Source organism: Panthera pardus, unplaced genomic scaffold (genome assembly GCF_024362965.1).
Source record: "Panthera pardus isolate Hobbes unplaced genomic scaffold, ASM2436296v1 HiC_scaffold_5, whole genome shotgun sequence".
In the NCBI taxonomy this organism is placed as follows: Eukaryota; Metazoa; Chordata; class Mammalia; order Carnivora; family Felidae; genus Panthera; species Panthera pardus.
This window is the reverse complement of record NW_026526980.1, coordinates 12,670,516-12,686,956: the sequence shown is the minus strand read 5'-3', so window position 1 is coordinate 12,686,956 and position 16,441 is coordinate 12,670,516. Positions and strand designations below refer to the sequence as shown.

Below are 16,441 nucleotides of genomic sequence, written 5' to 3'. Positions count from 1 at the left end.
GAATTCTCCAGCATGGAGAATTCCAGCTGGAAATGAGGGACTCCCACAAAGCACTTTGAATGAGATCCTTTAAGGCGGAGAGTTCCAGTAATATTTCCACTGACCTGCCTTTTCTCATTCTCCCAAAGAGGTATCTTTCCACGTCCATAAGGTGATATTCTATCCAGGCAGCAATGCAGGTTTCCAGCTCACAATTCTTTGTACCACCTCACACAGCCTCTCATTTGCTACAATGTATCGCCAGGCTTTCTATACTACTTTTACCTCTGACAGTCATGTACAAAGTACTACTAGAACTCATTCTTTTTGTTAACAGCAGCACTTCCTCCCCGCCCCCCAACCCCAGTGACTTATACTTCTCATATATCCTAGGAACCAGTGTCTCATTAGGCAGATTCTGGAGAATAAGTGGAGAGAGGATCCTGGCATCTACAATAATGAAGTACTAATACACGCAGGTTCAGACACAACAAACTTTATCTGGGTTTCTTTTATGTGCCAAATGCTTTTGTGCACACTTTTTTGAAAGCAAATACAGCTTCAGTCTATTCCAGACCAACAAAATGCAGTACTTGTAAACATGATCATCCCCTAGTGCAACATATTTATTCCATGACTGACAATCTTTCTGAATCTATCCATTGAGGAAGAATGAGCCAATTGTTCATCAGATTTACACATCTGTATCCTCCTTAAACTTATCATCTCCATGGGTGCCTCTTGAAATAACCCAAACAGATGTGCATGAGGAACCATGCTGAAGATGAACAGCTGTTTCTGTATTATACACACAGTCAATAGTAAATTCCACTTGATGTAAGTCTGGCTATAAAAGTCCAAGGAAGCTTAGCTATTCAGTAGGGTTTCAATCTGAATTGGGACGGCCATTCAAAAATGTCAGCTGCAATGCTGCCAGTTTATATCGTAGAACTTACACATATTCAGACATGTGGCCATGCTGACAGACAAGAGTAAATAAAAGATATGTACATAATAGGGGCTCTTGGGTGGCTCAGTCGGTTAAGCATCGGACTTCGGCTCAGGTCATGATCTCACAGATCATGGGTTTGAGCCCTGCATTGGGCTCTGTGCTGACGGCTCAAAGCCTGGAGCCTGCTTCGGATTCTGTCTCCCTCTTTCTCTGCCCCTCCCCCTCTCATGTTCTATCTCTCTGCCTCTCAAAAATCAAAAAAGTAATAACAATTTTTTTAACCACATAAAAAAAGATATGTACATGCACATAAAAATGTAAAATTTCCTTTTATAATCAACTTTTCCTTACAAATGACCTAGATTTCCCCCCCTTGTTTTAAGTTTCAGAAGGCACTTACCTTGAGAAAAATCATGAAACAGTCCAGACTTTTTCTCGGCATCCTTATTTTCTCTCCACTCCTTAGTCTTGGTCTGCTAAGACTGCCATAACAAAATACCACAGACTGGGTGGTTTAAACAACAGAAATTTATTTTCTTACAGCTCTGAAGACTGGAAGTGCAAGATCAAAGTATTGGAAGGTTTGGTTTTGCCTGAAGCATCTGTCTTTGGCTTGCAGATGACTGTTTTCTTGCTGTGTCCCCACGTGGCCTCTTCTGTGTGTGTGTGTGTGTGCAACCCTGAGTGTCTCTTCTTATAAGGACACCATCCATCTGTGTCCCTTATGACATCATTTAACTTTAATCACCTCTCTAATGGTCTGATCTCCAAATACAGTTATGTTGAGGCATAAAGCTTCAACATACAAATTTTAGGGAGATACGATTCATATTACATCAGGTATCCGGTATTCTATTTCTTTCTTCACTCTCCCTACATGCTGCTCTGCCTCTGTTCCCAGGCAGGAATATTATAAACCCATTTCCATTACTTATAAACATGTAAACATCTGTTGAAGGGTTAAACACATTTAAGTTGGACATGAAGCCTCAGGCCAATGGAAGAACTCAAATCTCTTCCAACAGACAAAGTCGTAGAGCTCAGGACAGAACTGGAGTTGGAATCCCCAGGCTCTAAGGATGAGAAAGTAAGCAGCACGCTTGCGTGACAAGAGATTATAATTTTTAAGTTCAGAGTTGGAAAAGTAAAGAGATTTTCCCTTGTCTGTCATTCATTTAACCCTTTCTATATTCAAAAATATCAAAAAGATAATTGGAGATAAAATTGCATTTTTGTATTCCCAGATCTCTTTGAGTTGGTCACTGGTGGTTTTTTTGGACAGGTACAGAATATTTCTCAGACTACAGTATGGGCCTCTTTCTTAGGAGCGCATTTCCAAAACCCTAGGAACTATTCCCAGTGGCCTGGCATTGGGCATACAGAGGGTGTTGCCTGGAGGGTTTCCAGTGGGTCACAGCATTGCCCCATTGCTGCAGGTTCACCCTGTGGACCCAATAGTCCATCAGAGGCTGGTGTCAATCAGTTGCCCAGGCTGTTGTAGCACCTGCTTCCTTCCATTTATAGCATTAAGAACTTTCTTCCTGGGACCAAGCTGCATTTGTATACTCTGAAGGTCCTCATCAGAGCAAAGTAACAGAGCTTCTAGATCAATCTGCTCTCTCATGAAAATGGGAAGGAATTCTTCCAGGTGGTGGGACTGCAAAAACACTTCCAGAGGAGTAGCATCAACCACATCTTCCTCCCACTCCACTTCATCCTCATCCCAAGGCAGATCATCTTCATGGTTGTTTTCCACTCCCTCTTTGTTAGCCTCAGCTTCCTCAGCCTCTGCTGCTCCTTGTCTCTGAAGCAATTCACTGTGCATCTGAAATCCCAACACCCTCTTGCTGTCTGAGAGGTCTTCGGGACTTAATATTCTGTTCCTTCTAAAAACAATATTGCCTAGACCTGGACGGTTAAGAATGGACTCGTGCTGCACACCTCTGTCCTCCTTTGCTGAGAACTGGAGCTTCTCTTTGAAGTCCTGGGAGAATGTGTCTTCCTCCTCTTCTCTGAACACTTCCATCACATTCCTCTGCCCACTTCTGCTCTCCTTCCCTACCAGCTCTTCTGTATCTTTGTTCTTCTTGAACTTTATCTTGAAGGTGTCTTTAATGCCCTTAGTTGCTGACCCAAATGTACCAGAAGCAGAAGCATTTGAAAGGGATGACCTGGAGAAAGTAGCCTTGGAAGAAGAAAGAGTCCCAGATTCTTCCTTGCTATAGGTGCGAGCCATCTTATGTTGGTGCTTCTCTTGGAGCCTCTCGCACTCTTTGATCTGCCTCCTGGCATTCTTCTGAGCCTGCTCCTTCAGCCTGGTAACTTTCTTGGGGCTCATGATGTTCTGGGCAGTGGCAGCCTTATCCAGGAGAGCAACACATTCATTCTGCTCTCTGCTAGCAGCAGCATCCAGTGGGGACTGTAAGTTGTTGTCCAGGGCAAAGATGTTGGCACCAAAGTTGACCAGGAATGAAACACAGTGGGTATGACCATTGGAGGCTGCATAATGCAAGGGAGTATTTCCCCAGATGTCACATCTATTAGGGTCCCCTCTAGAAAAAATATCAAAAATACACATAATTTTTGTTTCTTAGAACATGAGGTCCAAAATAAATAAATAAATAAATAAAAACAAGATGAACAAAATACATGTTAATCCTGCCTTGGCATTGGTTATAACTTGTGAAAGTCTAAACACATAGAGAAATCAACATGGCCAGAAACAGAGAGAGCCCACCTCTACCCTTTGTTTCCTTTTTAGAAGAAAAGCTTTCCAAGAAACATCCCCCTCCCCCCAAAAAAGCCACTTTCATGTCTCATTGTTCCCAATTGGGTCACATGTCTATAGGAAGAGAAATAGAACTACTATAACTTAAGCCAATTAAAATTTTCCCCTGAAGCTAGGGATAAGATTACCCAGTGGCATACTTGTAAATGTTTAACAACTGGCTTACCCAAGAAAAAGATCAAAGCTCTGATTTATGGCATGTGTCAATTTTTGTGTTGTACATACACCCATCATGGCAAAATTCAAGCTACTAATGTGATATTACTGGACACAGTTTGGAAGAGATGTATGGTAACACACTGTTATAAATTATTCCCACCATATATGTAGATATTGCAGATGTGCAAAATCTTAAGAACATAGTTAGGAAGTGATAGTTAGGAAGCACTAAATAATTAGGAAGTGATAAGTTTTGAGTATTTAAAAATATAATTTATTAACTGATAGGTTAAATAACCTTATTTTTAATAGTGACTCTGTTTAACAGACTGAAACTTCCTGAAAATTTAGCAATGATCTCTCATGAGCTGGTAAGAGCTCATTCCCACTCTAACAGTGTTACCCCACTGGAGTCACATGTAGGAAAATAAAGAACTGAACAGAACTGGGTTCCCACCAGCAAGAAAGAAGAGGAGAATGGATATTGTGTAGGTACCAAACAGTATCTACTATAACCATTATTCATACAAAGGGTAGAACATACCCATTGATTCCCCAACTTACTTCCATGTAATTACAGTGTCATATATGCGATCAGTTCTGCAACGGTTTATGGTGTAATTGGGGGTACTATTAGATGGGATTAAGGCCAGAGACCCCATGCCAGCATAGAAACAGTCATGCGGTAGGTGCTCAGTAAAGATTTGTGGGATGAATTAATGCCTACTGGAATCTTGCCCCAGGGCACAACCCCACTCCCCCTGTGAGATTGTGAGTTACTGGCAGTCATGTTGTTTAATATGGCTCTGGCCCCAAGCCCAAGCCATTGATGAGGACTCTGATAATACAGGTACTAAAAGGGATTCTTCCCTCACCCTAGACTACACCCCCAAACCAGGATCCCTCTAAACTTTCCCCCGTCTGGACCCATGGAAGGACAGGAGACAGGTTCCGAGAAGGCCTCTTGATATTCTTGGTGAGTAGGATGTGGAAACAGGAGAGACAATCCATTCACTTGCAACTGCCACATCAATGCCCTGTGACCCTTCCTCTGTTGCTTGCTACTCAAAGTTTGGTCCCTGGATCAGTAGTAGCAGCTGCAGTTGCAGCTGCTAGTTTGCTGGAGATGCGGAATCTTGGACTCCAGCCCAGAATTCCTGAATCAGAATCCGAAGTTTAACAAGATCCCAAGGTGATATGTAAGTTCCCTGCAGATTGAGAAGAGCTACGCTAGTTAACGGAGCCTAACCAATGTCCAGTAATTTGATGAATCGGATTTGTAACTCCTCCATGGAAACCCTTGGTCTCCTCAGGCTTTTCAGTTGTGAAGGTTTATACTTTCAACACCATCACCACCACCCACCATCACCATCTCCTTCTTAAAGAAAGACCAGGATAATTACCAGAGGGGTAAAATAAGGTTCAGAATGGTTAACTGATTTAAGCCTGTTACACAAGCAGCATACTTTGGATCAGGCTTGCCTCCAGGCCTAACAGTCTCCAGCACAATACAGTCTTACGTTAACAGACCTCAAGTTTTTCTACTTTACCAGCTATGAGGCCTCAAGCTTAACTCACTGAGGACTCAGTGTCCTCATCTGAATGAGTGTGAGAATAATTTTCATGGAGTTGCTATGTGAATAAGTTAACATAAAGCCTTAGAAAAGTGCTTGGTCCATAGTGAATACTCAATAAACATTACCTATTATCATTTCCCTTTTCCCTAAACTCATAATCCCTAATTTCATATATTTATTTTTCCCACAGCATTATAATAGCTCTTGTGACTTTTGTTAAATGTTTATTTATTTTGAGAGAGAGAGCACAGGGGAGGGACAGAGGGAGAGAGAGAATCCTAAACGGGCTTTGCATTCAGAGTGGAGCCCGACATGAGGCTTCATCTCGTGACCACGAGCTCATGACCTGAGCCAAAATCAAGAGTCGGACGCTTAACTGACTGAGCCACCCAGGCGCCCTAGCTCTTGCGACATTTTAAACACTTACAGTCGTACTTAATTTGCCCAATATTTATGCCCCATCTCCCTAATGAGATAATATGCCTGAGAGGGCCAAGCCTGTGTCTTTTTGTCCTTTGTATCACATCTCTTAGCAGAAGTCTCAGACTCAACTTAAAGAAACCAAGCAGGTAATTTAAGCAGCTGAATGGAGCCAAGCTTGTTCTTTCAACAAAGTCATAGTTGAGTGTGAACTTCAATGAGAAAGGATAGCTGTCACTCAGCAGCAGCTGACTGCCACCTTGAATAAAAGCAGCCACAATTTGGCCAGGGCTTCCATTTTCCACATAAAGCCAGACATCCAGGATTTCATGTGGAATTTTTTGAATTTCAAACGTTGGCTCCAATTTAAAAGAAAAATACAGTGAAATCCAAATAAAACAGAGTTTTGGACTGGATCCAGCCCATACTCTGGCAGTTGGTAACCTCCTTCTGAGCAGAGAACAGCATGAACAGATGCACATATGGGTGATGTTAAACATGGCATATCTGAGGAACCAGGAGTATATTTCGGTTGACCAGAGTGCATGGAGATGGGGCAAGGGAAATCAGTGCAAAGAGGAAAGTAAGAAAATGAAATTTAATCTAAGGAAAGCAAATATTAAATAAGACCATTCTGTCGGGCTGCTACTTCCAAGAGGTCTGCTCAGTATGCCTGATTTAATTGTTTTAGATCAAAGAAAACCTCTTTCAGTCTTAGTGCAGTTGTGTACCTTAGGGGGGCACAGTGCCTCACCCCCAAAGATGTAGTTTTACATTTTATTTATTTTAACCAAGCGCCATATTCAAAAGACTCCTCAAGTACTCTAGACATCAAAGAGGGATTGTAAAAACATCCAAGATGGTACTATAAACATAAACAAAAACATACTGGTTAAATTTGTTTGAAACTATTGGGTTGTATAAGTTAAAAAAGAAATTATTGAGAGGAGTGAGCTATGGTGGGGATGTTCAGGGTCTTAAGGAGTTTAGGTTAAATCTACATGCTTTGGAACTTAAAGGAACTTAAATGATCCTTTCAAGATGGAAGGAAGAACATCAAGAAAACCTTGAGATGACCCCAAAGATATGTCTTGTTCTAAGAAAATTTCAAATGCAAAATTCCAAATTTATAGATGAAACTGTCAGTAAGATGATTTAAAAGTTTCCCGAGTGTATTTAAGTTATTTCCACTTATAAAAATTCTATTTAAAAGCAACTTTCTTGGGTGCCTGGGTGGCTGAGTTGGTTAAGCATCTGACTCTTCATGATCTCACAGTTTGTGAGTTCGAGCCCCAAGTAGGGCTCTGTGCTGACAGCTTGGAGCCTGGAGCCTGCTTCAGATTCTGTGTCTCCCTCTCTCTGCCCCCCACCTGTTCACACTCTGTCTCTCTCAAATAAATAAATATTAAAAAAAAAATTTTTTTTAAAGCATCTGACTCTTAATTTCGGCTCAGGCCATGATCCCACAGTTCTTGAGTTCGAGCCCCGCATCAGGTTCTGTGCTACAGCTCAGAGCCTGGAGTCTACTTTAAATTCTGTGTCTCCCTCTTTTTCTGCCCTTCCCCCAGCTCCCTCTCCGTCTCTCTCTCTTTCTCAAAACTAAAATAAAATAAACATTAAAAAAAATTTAAAGGCAACTTTCTGGGGCACCAGGGTGGCTCAGTTGGTTAAGCAACCAACTTCAGCTCAGGTCATGATCTCGCAATTTGTGAGTTGAAGACTCGTGACAGGCTCTGTGCTGACAGCTTGGAGCTGGAGCCTGCTTCAGATTCTGTGTCTCCCTCTCCTCTTCATGCTCTGTCTCTCAAAAATAAATAAAAACTTTAAAAAAATTTTTTAAATAAAGCAACTTTCCAAATTTGTGTATAACTTAAAATATTTCCTAATGACAAATTTCATGGAGACCTTATATTTTTTTAATGTTTATTTATTTCTGAGAGAGAGAGACAGAGCATGAGCAGGACAGGGGCAGAGAGAGAGGGAGACACAGAATCCAAAGCAGGCTCCAGGCTCTGTGCCATCAGCACAGAGCCTGACACAGGGCTCGAACTCGTGAACTGTGAGATCATGACCTGAGCCGACGCCAGACGCCCAACTGACTGAGCCACCCAGGCGACCCTCATGGAGTACTTCTAAATTCAATCTTTGTCTTTCAGTCTTTGGTGTCTTTCATACTTCTTGATAGAATCATTACACATACCTGCCCAGATATTCACAAACTGGTCCCCCTCGTTTGATTATCTGAATCCAATATTGATGCTATAGTGTTTGCCTAGGCTAAATTCAGTCTTGGGTTGGTTTCTTTTCCTATTTCTTTTTTCCAAAAGAGAAACTCACTGAAGAGATTTTAAAATAATCCCCATTTTGCTCCTGCTTTTTTGTAGGTCAGTGCATTTGGGCAGTAATTTTTAAAACTGGATTGGTATTATAGTCACTAAATGGGCAACTTGCTTATATTAACTTACTCTGAGCATCTGGTCCACATCATTTTTTCTCTTTTGAAGTTAATTTGTTTTTTGTGAAGCTGTTCTCAGAAAAAAAAATCAGTATTTCAAAAATGTTTTTCTACATAAGAAGGAATATTTGGACTTACTAATAATCAAAGAAATATAAATGAAAACAATGTACTACCATTTTCTTGCCCATCAGATAGGCAAGGATTAAAAAGAACAGTAATACTCAGTTTTGGCAGGAGTATGGGAAAATGAACAATGCTGGAGGAATCATAAAGTAGTTCAAATTTCCTGGCACATTATGTGCCAAAAGCTTTTAAAACATAGTATCCTCTTGAATCAATAACTCTGCCTTTAAGAATTTATCCTAAGGAAATATTAGACCCTTGTGTAAAGATGAGTAAGCAAGGGTGTTCATCCTAACTTGTTAATAACAGTTGAAAGACTGGATTCAAATTTAAGTGTTATGAACAAGCAACTGATTAAATAAATTATGATGAAACCGTAAAAACAGAATACCATATAGTCATTAAAAACCAGTGACATGCTGGGGCGCCTGGGTGGCTCAGTCGGTTGAGGGTCCGACTTCGGTTCAGGTCATGATCTCACACTCCGTGTGTTCGAGCTGCATGTTGAGCTCTGTGCTGATGGCTCAGAGCCTGGACCCTGCTTCAGATTCTGTGTCTCCCCCCCTCTCTGCCCCTCCCCTGCTCATGCTCTGTCTCTCTCTGTCTCAAAAATAAATAAAAACATTAAAAAAAATTTTTTTAAAAACAGTGGCATGGGATGCCTGGGTGGCACAGTTAGCTGACTGTCCAACTCTTGATTTCAGCTCAGTTCATGATCCCAGGATCATGGGATCAAGCCCCACATCAGGCTCTGTGCTGAGCCTGCTTTAGATATTCTCTCTCTCTCTCTCTCTCTCTCTCTCTCTCTGTCTGTCTCTTTCTCTCCCTCTCCATCTGCCCCTCTCCTCACTCTTCTAAATCCAATCTCTGTCTTTTAGTCCTTGGTGTCTTTCATACTTCTTGATAGAACCATTACACATATCTGCCCAGGTGTTCACAAACTGGTTCCCCTCATTTGATTACCTGAATCCAATATTGATGCTATAGTGTTTGCCTGGGCTAAATTCAGGCAAATTCTCTCTCTCTCTCTCTCTAATTAACAAAACAAAACAAAACAAAAAACCAGTGGTATAGATTTCTACTTCAAAGAGCAAATAAAAAACTGAAAGCAAAAATGATCCATAATCTATTGTTAAATAATTAGAAGCAGGTGTCAGAACAGTTTGTATAATATGACTGCCTTTTTTCAGGGGGAAAAATGTATGTGTATGTACATGTTCTCAAAGGAAAAAGTCTGGAAGGATATAAGCCCAAATGTTAATGACTGTGAAAATTGGTTTGATTTTTACTTTATTAAATTTATCTTTGTAATATGATGTAAAATTTTGCAATAAGTATCCTTGAAGAATCAGGGAGGAAGATAACTTAGGTTAGCAAGTGAAACAAAACAAAAAAAATTCACATACACTTTGAAGGCAAAATGAAATTTTGTATAATTGGAGCCATCTTCCAAGTGTAGGAGAACATATGTAATTATTGCTTTTCATCTTTAAATTTTGAAAAGAAAGGAACACAATTTTTAACAAAGCCAGAGTTTGGGTATTAATAATTACCACATGATCCGCTGTCAGTGATCAATGACTGATTAACTTCTAAATTCAATTTTTAATTTATTTCCCTTTTTAACTCCCTTAAGTATAACTGGCAATTGATCTCTCACAGTTCCTGAAAATTGGCTGTGGTCAATATGGGAGCCTAAGAAAACCTGTACAAGATATTTTTTTCAGCCTATGTACTCCATGGCAACTTAACACAATCGTGGAATATGGGGTCTTACCTTCCTCTTCCTCTACTCACCAAAACATCCAGTCAACTGTAATTGATCCTACACCCAAACTGCCACTCCAATCCATCCCTGTCTCTCCATTGCCATTGCCACTGCCCTAGTCCAGTTCATCTCTCATCTCAACCATTAAAATAGCCCTTGAACATCTTCTGTGACTGCTACACAGTTGCCTGAACAAGTTTTGTAAACACAAATCTACCAGGTGGCTACCCTGCTTAAACCTGACAATGACTTCCCATGCCGTTAGGATAAAGTTCAACTCCCAGAGTTTACAAGGCTCTTGTGATCTGGTCGTTTCTTATAACTTGGCCTCTCCCCATTAAAGCTGCATCCAGCCATACTCAACTTCAGTGCCTAGAATGCAAAGTGCTCTCACTTGGGGGGAAACATTCTTCCTTCCATCTTCTGGCCAGCTTCTTCTCACCTTTTAAGTTACAGCTTCAATGATCCAGAAAGCCTATCCTCACTCTATGGTTTGGGATAGATGCCTGTGTTATTTATGTAGTGCCCTTTCTTTCCCCCCTTTATAACCAATATCATCTATGACTTAACTTATTTAATTTCTGTCTTCCTCTCTCAAATCTGATCACCATGAGGAGAGGAAATGGGTCTCTCTTGTTGACCAGAGCATCCCCAGTGGCCAATAAAATGGCTGGTACATTGCAAATATGTAAAAGTAAATATTTACTGAATTGAAATTGATTCACTTAGCTCCTTTATTAATTTTTTCTTTTTTCCTTTCTTTACTGCCATCGGGTTATAGCTGCCAACACTGCCTAGCCCTTCTGGTAACATGCAGAAGAAAAGAGATAGGTAATTCCTGCATTAGAATTTGGGGGAAGTGTGTATGCATGTGTATATATCTGACAGCTAGAGAGATAAGATAGGCTGAAGGTCCCTTATAAAGCCAACTATTTCATCTAAGAATCATGGCTTGCATTAGGGTTGTGTATTAATAAAAGGCTGTGGATTTTAATGGAATAGATAAAAAAAACAAAAACAACGCATCATTTGTTCCAATCAAAGTTAACATCTTAAAGTCAAGTAAAACAGTGATTTCTTTTTAAGAGCCAACCATTTAAATTTCATGGAAAAGTTTGTTTGTTTGTTTGTTTGTTTGTTTGTTTGTTTGTTTGTTTTAAAGTAGGCTTCAGACCTAGCATGGAGCCCAATGTGGGGCTTGAATTCATGACCCTGAGATCAAGACCTGACCTGACATCAAGAGTCAGATGCTTAACTGACTGAGCCACTTAGGTGCCCTTATGTAAAAGATTTTTAAAGACACAAAATTAAAATATCCTCCCCCCCCCATCCCCCTGCCCTGAGCAGATAACAAAGCCTTAGAGTTCAGGATCTTTCTATGTGTGGCTCATAAGGGATGAGCCATCCCCATGGTACCAGTTCTTAATGTGAAAAGAGCATCTCTAGGCAGTTTTCTCTTTTTCTCTAAAAAGACAATTATTTAGACAATCCATAAAGAACAAAGTATTTTCACTGACTTCCCTGTCTCTTGCTGCTGTCTGTAAACTCCTACCATAAACACTGTTTCTAGTAGAAACCATCAGGTTGAACTTACCCTCTGCTGCAGATTATTTCTAGGGCTTCCAAATTCCCATGGTAAGCTGCCAGGAGTGTGGGAGTCATGCCATCTTCATCAGAAAGATTCAGATCTCTCTTGGTAGCCTCTTTCAAAAGTTCTAAGTAGCTATCACTAGCAGCTTGGTGGTAGCGAGTGGACATTTTTCCTGCCCACCTAAGCCCAGCCAGATATTGCTCTCCAGGCAGATCAGGTTGTTGGTGAAGTAGCCTTCCTGCAAAGCTGGTTAATCAGTAACAAGGAAGAGTGTCACCTCAGGACAAAGGTCATTCCAGCCTCCTCCATGGAAGGCAGCCAGAAAGGTTCACAGCACTGAACTTGGACCTTTCCTTTCTGGCATGGCCATGACCTGGAATAGTAAGGAATGCGGGGTTTGTCTTGAGTGTTTTAAGCCACATTTAATTTTTTCTGTCCATTAGCATGTCTTGAATGTAGTATTGGTCATCTAGGCACAGAATGTATAAAATAATTTCCAAACAATTCAGAACTAGTCTAGTTCACTGGGGAGGTCTATTTTAGAAACTATTTTATTGAGGTATAATTTATACACTATGAAATTCACCCCTTTTAAGTGTGTAATTCAATGATAGTAAATTTACACAGTGGTTCAAGCATCACCACAATCCAATTTTAGAACATATCTATCACCCTCAAAATATCCCTCATACTCATTTGTAGTTAATCCCCATTTCCCCTCCCAATCCCAGGAAACTACTAATCTGCTTTCTGTCTCTATAGATTTGCTTTTTAAGGGCATTTAATATAAATGGAATCATAAAATATACAGTCTTTGTGTTTAGGGGTTTTTTTTAGCTTCACATAATTTTCTGAGGTACATTCATTTTTCAGTATATAACAGTACTTCCTTTGTATTGCTGAATAATATTCTACTATAGAAATATACCAATTGTTCATGATTCATCCAATAGCTGATGGACATTTAGATTGTTTCTCCTTTTTGTTTTTATGAATAATGCTTCTAAGAACATTCACACGCAAGTCTGTGTGGACATATATCTTTATGTCTCTTGGGTTTATAGCAAAGAGTGGAATGGCTGGGTTACATGATGATTTATATTTAACTTTTTCAGAAATTGCCAGTGTTTTTCCAAAGTCACTGTACTGTTATACATTTCTACCAGCAACGATTGGTGATAATTTCTCCATATCTTTACAGCCTTTGTTGCCTTTTTGCTTATAGCCATCCTTAGCGGATGTGAAGTGGTATCATTATGGTTCTAATTTTCATTTCCTAATGATTAATGATGTTGAGCACGTTTTCATGTGCTTATTAGCCATTCTTACATCTTATCTTTATTAAATTGTTTGCCCATTTTTCTCACTGGGTTATTATCTTATTATTGAGTTATAAGAGTTCTTTATATATATTGAACAAAAATCCTTTATCATATCTATTTTGAACTGAATGAAAATGAAGACACAACATCTCAGAATTTTAAAACAGAGCTTGGCCCAAATGTCCATCAACTGATGAATGGATTAAGAAGATGTGGTATCTATGAGGTGCCTGGGTGGCTCAGTTGGTTAAGTGTCTGACTTCGGCTCAGGTCATGATCTCACCGTCCATGAGTTCGAGCCCCATGTCAGGCTCTGAGCTGACAGCTTAGAGCCTGGAGCCTGCTTTGGATTTTGTGTCCCCTCCCTCTCTCTCTGCTCCTCACCTACTCACACTCTGTCTCTCTCTCAAAAATAATAAACATTAAAAAAAAAGATGTTATATATACACACACACACACACACACACACACACACACACACACACACAGTGGAATACTACTAAGCAATGAAAAAGAATGATATCTTGCCATTTGCAACAGTGTGGATGGAACTGGAGGGTATTATGCTAAGTGAAATAAGTCAGTCAAAGAAAAACAGATATCACATGATTTCACTCATATGTGGAATTTGAGAAACCTAACAGATGATCATAGGGGAAAGGAAGGAAAAATAAGATAAAAACAGAGAGTAAGGCAAACCATAAGAGACTCTTAAATAAAGAGAATAATCTGAGAGTTGATGGGGGTCAGGGGTGGGGAAAATGGGTGATGGGCATTAAGGATAGGACTGGTTGGGATGAGCCCTGGGTGTTATATGTAAGTGATGAATCACTGGATTTTACTCCAAGACTACACTGTATGTTAACTTGAGAATAAATAAAATAAAAATAAAAAATGTAAAAAATAAATAAAACAGAGCTTGGGGGAGAAATTAGCAGTTTTTAATGCCTGTATTAAAAAAAAGAGAAATATCTCAAATCAATAACTTAAACTCCCACCTTAAGGAAAGGAGGAAAACATGGAAAAATTAGTGCAAATAAAGAACACAATGTAAGACCAAAAACATGGTCCAAATATCTCTGTAAAACAAATAGGTTTAAATGGACAAAATTCACCAGTTGGAAGACCCAGCTATATCTTATTCACAACAGACACAGCTAAAATATAAAATTGCAGAAAGATTGAAAGCAAAAAATGGAAAAGTTTTATCAAGAAAATACTGACAAAAAATGGTATATCTATATTTATATCAGACAAAATATAGTTTAAGCCAAAAAATTACTAGGGATAAAGAGAGATGATGAAAGGAACAATTCATCAACAAAATATAATAGTCCTAAGCTTGTGTGTACCTAATAACATAGCCCCCAAATAGAGAAAACAAAAAACAATAGAACTGGAACAGAAAGAGCAAATCCACAATCACAGTAGGAGATTTTAATTAACTCTCTTAATATTATATATATAATGATAATGTTAATTCACCCTCTGTATATCATACACACACACACACACACACACACACACACACACACACACACATTAGGTTAAAGATTAGTAAAAATATAAAATATTTGAACACAATTAAAAGCTTGACTTAACAATCCTATGTATAACTCTATACTCAATAGAAAAAGCATGTTCTTTTCAAGTACACAGAAATATTTATAAAAATTGCCCACCTAGAATGCAAATTGGTGCAGCCACTCTGGAAAACAGTGCAGAGGTTCCTCAAAAAATTAAAAATAGACCTACCTAATGACCCAGCAATAGCACTGCTAGGAATTTACCCAAGGGATACAGGACTACTGATGCATAGGGGCACTTGTATCCCAATGTTTATAGCAGCACTCTCAACAATAGCCAAATTGTGGAAAGAGCCTAAATGTCCATCAACTGATGAATGGATAAAGAAATTGTGGTTTATATACACAATGGAGTACTACGTGGCAATGAGAAAGAATGAAATATGGCCCTTTGTAGCAACATGGATGGAACTGGAGAGTGTGATGCTAAGTGAAATAAGCCATACAGAGAAAGACAGATACCATATGGTTTCACTCTTATGTGGATCCTGAGAAACTTAACAGAAACCCATGGGGGAGGGGAAGGAAAAAAAAAAAGAGAGATTAGAGTGGAAGAGAGCCAAAGCTCTCTTTGAGCCAAAGCATAAGAGACTCTTAAAAAGTGAGAACAAACTGAGGGTTGATGGAGGGATGGGAGGGAGGGGAGGGTGGGTGATGGGTATTGAGGAGGGCACATTTTGGGATGAGCACTGGGTGTTGTATGGAAACCAATTTGACAATAAACTTCATATATGGAAAAAAAAATTGCCCACCTAATAAAACCAGTGCAGGCCTCAATAAGTATCAAATGATAGATTTCATGCAAACCATGTCCTGTGAAGACACAGCAATAAAATTAGAACCCCTCACCCGATACAACTGATAAACTGTATAGATATTCTCTTGAAGTATATATTTTACATAGTTTTTATCATCAAATACATACATTTTTGCATTGTCTTTTCCTCTCTTTAATCCACCATAACTATTTCCCATATTGTTACAAAACCTTTAATGTGTTTGGATAATAGTCCATGGAATTGAGGTGAGGAAGATCTATTTTCAAAGTCTATAACTCTTTATTCGTCTTATCTCTTTTTGTCTAAGCCTTTATTCCAAGATAAATTATCTGTCAACTTTGAGAAAGCTTTCATCTGCAAGTTTCTCACGATAATTAGCTCCAAGAGTCAATGTTTGTTCCTTTTTCTGGTTTCTATGAGAACCAGTAGAAGCTGTAGAAGCAACCTGGAGGACACTATTATTTATTTGTAAGGACGGAAAAAGAATTTTTTTAAGACTGCAGAGAGTGAAATATTTAAGTGTGATTATGGATACTTTGAGAACAACTAATTTTTTCATGAGCTACTTTAATTTAGACACAATTACATTCATTAATATATTCTAAAATAGAAAATCATATATAATCTGACAGAGGGCTTCTCAAAGATCAATTAATTATAGTGTATATAATTATAAACTATATTATTAGCTTATAGAAAGCTAAGTGCCAATCAAACGAGGAGTCTGTTACAGGATGAAGATGAGGATAAAGATAATGTGATAATGATGGGGAGAAGGAGAATGATAAAGATAAGGATGGAAGCAAAGATAAAGGAGGACAGAGCAATCATTCATATAGGAAGAAGGGTTAGAAATGGAGGAGAAGGAAGAGTTTCTCAACTCCAGTAGCGCTCATGACTTGGACTTAAACTCTCCTGTGAAATGGTAAGACACCTGAG

At 39.2% G+C, this 16,441-nt stretch overlaps 1 protein-coding gene across 1 annotated transcript; it reads right to left on the bottom strand.

Moving 5' to 3' along the window:
* Positions 1 to 1,441: 1,441 nt before the first annotated feature.
* Positions 1,442 to 12,188, bottom strand: ANKS4B (ankyrin repeat and sterile alpha motif domain containing 4B). The gene is made up of 2 exons (XM_019430383.2): positions 11,819 to 12,188; positions 1,442 to 3,483 (listed from the first exon to the last, which is right to left on the bottom strand). The coding sequence occupies exons 1-2, from the start codon at positions 11,980 to 11,982 to the stop codon at positions 2,394 to 2,396; spliced, it is 1,254 nt and encodes a 417-aa protein (XP_019285928.1). The 5' UTR covers positions 11,983 to 12,188; the 3' UTR covers positions 1,442 to 2,393.
* Between the last annotated feature and the right edge of the window lie 4,253 nt (positions 12,189 to 16,441).

What these genes read in the sequence shown, in the direction of transcription:
- ANKS4B (XM_019430383.2), bottom strand. Translation starts at nt 11,982, where the DNA reads ATGTCCACTCGCTACCACCAAGCTGCTAGTGATAGCTACTTAGAACTT. An exon ending in GAAATAATCTGCAGCAGAGG is followed by an intron (nt 3,484 to 11,818) that starts GTAAGTTCAACC and finishes TATTTTTTCTAG; the next exon opens with AGGGGACCCTAATAGATGTG.